At 30.9% G+C, this 8113-nt stretch overlaps 3 protein-coding genes across 4 annotated transcripts; 2 read left to right on the forward strand and 1 right to left on the reverse strand.

Annotated features, from left to right (window-relative positions):
• The first annotated feature begins 2389 nt into the window (after window positions 1–2389).
• Window positions 2390–2706, forward strand: LOC111600822 (molybdopterin synthase sulfur carrier subunit). Its single transcript, XM_023317124.2, has one exon. The coding sequence runs from the start codon at window positions 2409–2411 to the stop codon at window positions 2685–2687; it is 279 nt and encodes a 92-aa protein (XP_023172892.1). The 5' UTR covers window positions 2390–2408; the 3' UTR covers window positions 2688–2706.
• On the forward strand, window positions 2694–4881 carry LOC111600821 (molybdopterin synthase catalytic subunit). 2 transcript variants are annotated; one of them, XM_023317121.2, is made up of 5 exons: window positions 2694–2831; window positions 3475–3781; window positions 3891–4187; window positions 4268–4521; window positions 4583–4880. In XM_023317121.2, exons 1-5 carry the CDS (start codon window positions 2703–2705, stop codon window positions 4697–4699), a joined length of 1104 nt encoding a protein of 367 aa, XP_023172889.2. In that variant the 5' UTR covers window positions 2694–2702; the 3' UTR covers window positions 4700–4880. The 2 variants fall into 2 exon arrangements, with proteins under 2 accessions (XP_023172889.2, XP_023172890.2); XM_023317122.2 differs by lacking the exon at window positions 2694–2831 and adding an exon at window positions 3059–3426 and having other exon boundaries at window positions 4583–4881.
• An 870-nt stretch (window positions 4882–5751) lies between these two features.
• Window positions 5752–7904, reverse strand: LOC111600816 (intracellular hyaluronan-binding protein 4). The gene is made up of 2 exons (XM_023317117.2): window positions 7364–7904; window positions 5752–6942 (listed from the first exon to the last, which is right to left on the reverse strand). Exons 1-2 carry the CDS (start codon window positions 7791–7793, stop codon window positions 6359–6361), a joined length of 1014 nt encoding a protein of 337 aa, XP_023172885.2. The 5' UTR covers window positions 7794–7904; the 3' UTR covers window positions 5752–6358.
• Window positions 7905–8113: the final 209 nt, after the last annotated feature.

Genomic DNA, 8113 nt, shown 5'->3' on the forward strand with positions numbered 1-8113 from the left:
AAGTTATTCCATCTATTGTTTTGCTTGCTATCTAATTAACACTGTAACAACATTAACGCAGGTTGTCACAACAATCAAGACCACCAGATTCATAGGTAATGGAAGATAACGCCATCTGGCCTTCATTTTTGTCAATATCAAGAAGGTGTAATTATTATCAAAGTAAAAGTGCGATAAATACCTGCCTGTTTATTTAAAAAATTCGCAGAACACCATTACAGAAAATAGTCGATATATCGACTGGGCTAACACTAACCGTTTCCCAACATAGAAGATGTGATTGCAATCATAAAGCGATATTTTTAGAATAACTTGGACAATGCATATTTGAAGTCTTACAAATATAATACAATAGTTAAAGTATATATAATAAATCCCTATGTATCAGAGATCATAGATCATATCTTATACCAAAATAAGTTAGATAAGCAGCGATTTCAACAACCTGCGATTAATATACTGGTCGACTAAAAACATCAATAGGAAAAAATTACAATTGCTTATGAATATCGTGAACAATTTCCAGGGTTAACGCTATAGTACATAGCATATTCCCATATTGAACATAGACATATGTATAAGAACAGTTAATCATTTATGGTTTAGAGATTTTGTTGCCTACAAATCAATGCAAATATATTTTAAATGCCTCTTTAATATCAAATCAGAAATCGATTGACTAAGAATTAATGAACTCTTTAATCGGTAGTTAAATAATTTTTGTTACTAAATTTATTTCACAATATTTTGCAGCACTCTAGATATACATTTCCACGTCTGAATTTTATAACTCGCAATCTGCCACGCTTAGTGCAGCATAAAAGTATAAATTGTAGTATGTGCAATTTACAATTTACAATATAGCTTCACAAAATTAAAGACTTTTCTTTATAACTATTTGCTATTAAAGAATTACAATCAGATTTTACTCGATGTTGTCCATTGTCCATTTACTCCAGTTGGTAACAACGAGTAGTCTTAAAAATATTTAATCTTTACTTACTGTATAATTTTGCACAATTCTTACTGAATTAAAAAAACAGCCAGCTGTGTACTAACCACACATACAAACATTGAGAAGAATTCAGTTAAGCGCAGAGCTGCTTTACTATCGATGGCTCTAACGATGAATGTCAATTTCAATATCGATACAATACAATATATTTAAATATTTAATATACATATTTAATGTTTACTAATTATGAAACACTAAGCAAATTAATTTTAATATATTGCAAATAACGATTTTTCAATTATATAATATATAATAGGTTAATTTATTAAGAAATGTACCCATTTCTTTCAAATAGAGCTAAATATGCCAGCTTCCTTCATCATTCTTACCGGGACACTCATCTAGAAAAACTGCCGATAGTCTATAAAAACTAAATTATTTAAATTTATAACTTCTAGCGCTAAGCCTTATAGAAACCACTAGAAATAATGATGAAACGGGGTATATGTGAGCATACATATAGTCTATATTCCGAACAACACCCAAGTCCATTTATCGTTATCCGTCTATCTGTCTGGAGAATTACATTTTATTACATAGGTCTTATTCAATGGTAGATCATATGGTTGAAATATCATGAAAATTCGCTAAATGACACAGAAGTTATTAAACAATATGATTGACCAATTTGCAAAAGAACTCGGCAATCAGCAGCAAGTGTCCGCATTTTCTATACATATACATTCATTACCATTCGAAGAATCGAAATTGTCATCTCCTTCTTAAGTTGAGATTCGCATCGCACAAGCAGTGAAGTGGTGGTACTTCGCCGAGGAATTGGGAGACCGATCTTTGGCCACGACGGTTGCTTATTGCTGTACACCTTGGACTATTATTAAAAATTAAGCAAAAACATAAAATTAAATGAATTTAATATTTTTCGATAATTTGATGTTTTTTCTGTTATATTGTTGTTATTATTGAAATAAAAAAAATGAAAATTTCAGAATTCAGCCAACATTTTTTTTGGATATATAAATATTAGATGGGATGAAGTGAAAAAGTTATTCCATCTATTGTTTTGCTTGCTATCTAATTAACACTGTAACAACATTAACGCAGGTTGTCACAACAATCAAGACCACCAGATTCATAGGTAATGGAAGATAACGCCATCTGGCCTTCATTTTTGTCAATATCAAGAAGGTGTAATTATTATCAAAGTAAAAGTGCGATAAATACCTGCCTGTTTATTTAAAAAATTCGCAGAACACCATTACAGAAAATAGTCGATATATCGACTGGGCTAACACTAACCGTTTCCCAACATAGAAGATGTGATTGCAATCATAAAGCGATATTTTTAGAATAACTTGGACAATTGTATCGAATGAAAATCCGTGTATCGATACTTTTATTGAGGATCTATGTTCATATATCGGGCATCTGAAAGATGAATATGGAAGGGAGCTCGTTGCTTGTCAACATTAACGTGCTATTTTTTGCTAAAAGTCGCGAGCTAGCAAAAACTTCACGTGCAGAATTTACTGTGGAATCTGTGATCAAAGCAGGAAACTTGCTGAATCAATTAATTGATTCTTTTAACTTGAATACAATAAGTAATAATTTGATCATAGCTCACAACGAAAACTATATTGAAAATCTGGACACAGAGATACATTTACATAAAGGAGACGAAATTGCTGTGATTCCGCCGATAAGTGGAGGATAACGTAGAAAATTCACCATGGACCACATTAAATTAACTAGGAACAAAATTGATATAAATCTGATACAACAACTTACAATTGATAAAAGCTGTGGAGCTTGTTCAATTTTTGTGGGAGCAACACGTGACAGCTTTGAAGGAAAAAAAGTATGATTATCTTTTGTTTGAATTCTTTTAAATGCATATTTTTACGATAAGAATTTAAAGTGTTCAGCATTATCAATACAATTAATTAAGTATTGTGGATATTTAATGGTTGAGTATTGATATTACATTCATTTTTTAAACTGCCAAACAACACATAATCCATTTGTTTAATTATACTCGTTTAAGATGTGGAAAACGTAATTTGTTGTGCAATTTGTATGCGTCTTATAAAGGATCATCATATTTTGTAGTTGAGTTAGTGTTAATATACTGATAAGATATTAAATTATATGTGTGTGTATAAGCAAACCTGATATATTTTGAGGACGTGAAAGAATGTTACGCAGTTGGTGGAAACCGAGTGTGTAACTCATACTAGCTTGGCATATCCTGCCAAAGTAAACTTTTGAATCTTCTTCAGGGTATCTCCTATTCGAGCAGTCTCTACCAGGACACTCTTGATTTATTAATCTTTTTAAATCCGTCAAATGAACATAAATAATAAATCCAACTTTGTTTTATATACACACATTTGGCTTCTAAATTGATGTAGGTTCTATTTCGTTATTCTTGGAATTTTATATAAGCAAATACTGTAAGTAAAATTATAGAGACTTATCAAAAATTTATATTTTGCTTACAGGTAATATCATTAGAATATGAAGCGTATGAAAATATGGCTTTAAAGGAAATGGGTAAGATCTGCTCAGAACTAAGGGTGCAGTGGCCAGATGTTAAGCATATTGCGATATATCATCGACTGGGAAACGTTCCTGTAACCGAAGAAAGTATAGTAATTGCCGTTTCTGCACCGCATCGAAAAGCCGCATTGGAATCGGTTAGCTTTGCTATAGATAAGCTTAAGTCGAGTGTGCCTATATGGAAAAAAGAAATATATGAAAATGATTTAATCGGAGAGTGGAAAGCAAATATGGAGTGCCCTTGGCCCCGTAAGAAACTATAACTTTTTCATTTGTAATAGATAAAGCTATTGTCATATAAGCATAAATGTGGAAGACAATTTTTATTTCTTTATTTTTCTTCCTTTAATTTTAACAGCATTTTCCGAAACATCTTCAAGAACTTTCGAATTTTCTTCTTGCAAAATTGAGCACCAAATAGATAATATTTCTGATAATAAGCTAGTACAAATCAAAGTTAATGACAGCGAGTTGAACCGACGAGTAAAATGTTTCTTAAAAAGGAAACGGGATGAAATTAATCTCTACAATATAATTGACTTCAGACAACAAACAACAGATCCTGCACTCCTAGAGTCGATAGTAGGAAAAGATTCGTGTGCTCGCACCCAAAGTTTCCTTGTAAAGCAACAACAATCAAAAGGTCATTTAAAGGGTAAGGACATATACATATATGAGATCAAAACAACATTTTTTAAGTGTCATTCCAAAAATTTGCTAATTATACTATTGTAGTCTGTCGCGCGACTTATAATAGTGGACCGCAAGTACGACCAAACTATTCCTTCCAATTAAATAAACTAATGACTAGACAAAACGACCAGTATGAAGCAGCTAAATGCAAAGTACTGCGGAACGCACGCTTACAAAATATTGAAGATTATATGCATATAACACCGGACGACGATGACAATATTTATAATCGCATCAAAAATATAGAGAACAGAATTTTAATGCTAGAATCTACTTCTCCAGAATATAAATATAATGTAAGTACACATTTTACAATTATCAGTATGGCTTCTTTAATAGAATTTTTAATTTTTTTAGATAAAATTCGAAACGGATTTGAAGAATATTGGTAAAAGAAATTCGAAAAAAGAGATATACCTATCTGATAGGTTAAATGAATTTATTTTAGATATTAAAAGACAATACGAACAGTAACCAGTAATAAAAATAAATTGCATTTGTTTCCATATATAATTGCAACTAATAGTTCGTGAAAAAGTATATGACAAAGTTGTTTGAATTAAAAGGTTACTTTTAATATACAAGGAAAATAATGTATGCTCATAATAGGCGATACAACGGGACAAAAGGACCAGCTAGTAAATAAGAATTTTAAAAGGTTTTGTGAATTGATCCAATTTACCATTTTTCGATCAAAATTCAAAAATGGTAAAATTAAGAGTGCCTATTCGATAAGATTTCGAATTTATTAAAGTATTTGTAAATAAAAATGTTAATAGAAATCTCTTATTTTATATCATTTAAGTTCAAATATATACAATTTATGTTTCAGCGTAAATTGCATCAGATTATATATTTTTTTATTGAATGAAATAACTATACAATATTACACATTCTGCTGAGTTATAAAAAATAATTCCTACTGTGCCTCAGAAACATGTATATGCTTTGATTTAATTGTACTGCACGCAATTCTCTCGAAAATGAATTTGTAATTTGTTTAAGTATTTTGCCCATAAATTTACATTCAATTATAATGATTGATATCGAAGATTTTATTTTATCGGTCGAAAAGTATGCAACAACTTTACAAATTCCAGAGATTCAAGCTAAAGAAACATCGAATAACATAATTTCATAGCATACTTTATGATTTTAAATTAAATATACATATGCAACATCGGCAATTTCGCCAAATCTATATATTTTGTCAGGAAAAGTGGCACTGGAGAAAAATTAAAGTTATTTTATTTGAACCGTTGATTTAAATTGAAAATGTAATATGTACCCCCAATATATTCTTATTTAGTACTAAGTGGTTTCCATATCAAACATTGGAATTCCAATGTGATTTTCCTGTACAATATATTATTTTTGTTTTGTCAAATGTGTTCAAATATATTTTATTTCATTTTTTAATTTTTCGAAGGTATAGCGACTATTAAATCTATTATTTGCAAATCATTGAGAATTTTTCAAAATGGGGAAACTAGCTTATTTTGAACTTATTTATGTATATTTACGTGTATTATATGTTAAGGCTAAAGTAGGCTCCATCTAACAGTTTGCAGTGTTAAAAGTGAGCTTTCTGTATGCTTCTTTTAAGTTTAGAACGTTTAGATACATCTTAAGAACCTCTTCTTTTTGTATATTTACATGTCAATTTGATGGAATTATCATAATTACAAAATTAAGGGTTTTTAAAAATCGTTGGAGAGAAATTCTTCGTCGATAAAAATGTTCGTGAAAGTAAAATTTTAGTAGCAATGATTTTTTAAAGCTGAATTTTATTAGTTTATTAGTTTCAACTTGCCAATTTCTTGTTCATACAGGATTTTGTATTTTCTTCCATAGCATTCAATATATTTTAAATGGTTCAACCCTCATGTGGATACCGGGATATTAAGTATTAAAAATAAGTGTAATTGATTCAACATTTTAAGCTATTTCCAATAGCTTATTTATCATAACTGCTGTGAATAATTCAAACTTCCTTTATATAACTTCTAAAATTTGGGCTAGCAAAGCTGATTTGATTAGTAAAGTACGTATTTATTTTTGTACGGCAAAATGAATAACCTTCATTAGTCGCTAAAAACGTGTTTCAAAAAACTTGCTAGCTGGAGTTGCGTTTCAAGAAAGAGTGGGAAATTGAATTTCATCATCTACTTTAAAATTTTTTGATCCTGTGCGATGTTGTTTTGCAAATTTATAAGACGGAATTTTTTCGAAGTCGCTGTTGGTTATTGATTCTTCTCGATGACCTCCACGCGCAGGTAGTCGTGGTCCCTTACGAAATCCAGATTTTCTTCCATCATTAAAATTAAACTGAATGTCTACAAGGCGTTGTATACGACCTACGCGCTGGGGATACATTGATGGATCGTATTCCAATTCATCTTCAATATCTGCTCCCTTTTTTTTGCTTAAGACCGTCATCTTTTTCCATTCTGAATTATCTACGCCTTCGCCGGCTTTTCTCAAGTTATAACTAGGCTTAGCACGTTGATCCTTAAGGGCCTTCCACTCATCAAGAGTCATTTGCTTCGACTCATCTTCTTCCAAATTATTTGTAGGTTCGCCAGACTGTTCATTTGCAGAGTCTTCTTTATCTGTTACAGGAGCTGAAGTGCCTGATTTAAGTTCTTCAATATCTTGTTTAGCAGATCCCCAATTGTGTGCACCAGCTCCGTCGCGTTTATCAACAGACTTAATACCTACAACAAAATAGATATTTTTCAATATGAATCCGTAAAAATGTTAAACTGTATTGATTTTACAAGCTATTACCCTTAAAAATATATATAATTCAAAAGTAAATAGAAATTATTATTATTATATTATTTAAACACACATTTCACGAAAATATCATGTAGGTACAATGATATTTATCGACCATTGACTTTAATGGTCTATGTCCAATTTTGTTTTTTTATCTTGAGCTTATATCAAGGTACTTGTGTACCCAACAACAAAAATGGTATTTGGGAATCTCTTTTTTCTGTATTTCTTAAAAGTGCTGAGCATACATATAAAAGAACACACATCCGCAAATTTTATGCAATTGATCGAACCATTTCCTGATGGTGATAATAGCATCTTACATGTGTTAGTAAGCAGATATATTTTAATATTTACCTGTTTTATCCGAACCAGATTGACGGTCAAATTCTCGCTTTCCGAATTTTTCATGGGCACGGAAACGTGAAGCCTTATTATCACGATCTCTAATTTGGCGTTGTGGAAGCTCATTATTATACTCTTGTATATTAGAATGAATTTTTTCTGAACCGTTCATTCTAACATTTTTAGTACGTAATTCTTTGATACCATTCGAAACAGTTTTAATATTTCCCTTTGGGCTGGTACTTGAATGAGCAACTTTTAAGTTGTTTTTATTTAATGTATTTATCTTGTTTTCCTTTTCATGCTTAATGATCTTCGACTGTACAGTATTTTCATTTTTATTTTTGCCGGTCCCGGCATTTTGTTTAAGTGGAACAGCGGCGGCAACCGTTTCATCATCCATAAATAATAACTCATAGCGGTTGTTGCCGGAATTTTCCATGTTGCAATATTAAAAAAAAAATACGCGTTTCTTTAAAGATGACAAAATTATAAAAAGATTAATTTCTTTCTTCGGGCAACATTCGTGCCACTGCTGCCAATTCCTTTGATATGAACTAGTTTTATTGATGTCTGTCGGTTATCGAGTAATGTTTGAATTGAACGAAATTAGGTGTAAGTTTTCGTTAAAAGTTAACACTGGAAGGAAACACTGGGAACTATATCATATGATTGTGAGGCCATATATATGAACCAAAAACATTTGACGACGTAAAGCTTAATATATGACTAAGAACAAAGACTTCAAAATGTCAAGTTCTA

This window comes from Drosophila hydei, unplaced genomic scaffold (genome assembly GCF_003285905.1).
Source record: "Drosophila hydei strain 15085-1641.00,03,60 unplaced genomic scaffold, DhydRS2 tig00008139-arrow-pilon, whole genome shotgun sequence".
NCBI classification, from domain to species: domain Eukaryota; kingdom Metazoa; phylum Arthropoda; class Insecta; order Diptera; family Drosophilidae; genus Drosophila; species Drosophila hydei.

Coding starts and splice junctions, on each gene's coding strand:
- LOC111600822 (XM_023317124.2), top strand. CDS start 2,409: ATGAATATGGAAGGGAGCTCGTTGCTTGTCAACATTAACGTGCTATTT.
- LOC111600821 (XM_023317121.2), top strand. CDS start 2,703: ATGGACCACATTAAATTAACTAGGAACAAAATTGATATAAATCTGATA. Junction 4,188..4,267: donor ATCAAAAGGTCATTTAAAGG/GTAAGGACATAT, acceptor ATACTATTGTAG/TCTGTCGCGCGACTTATAAT. Junction 4,522..4,582: donor CTCCAGAATATAAATATAAT/GTAAGTACACAT, acceptor TAATTTTTTTAG/ATAAAATTCGAAACGGATTT.
- LOC111600816 (XM_023317117.2), bottom strand. CDS start 7,793: ATGGAAAATTCCGGCAACAACCGCTATGAGTTATTATTTATGGATGAT. Junction 6,943..7,363: donor ATCTGGTTCGGATAAAACAG/GTAAATATTAAA, acceptor ATTTTGTTGTAG/GTATTAAGTCTGTTGATAAA.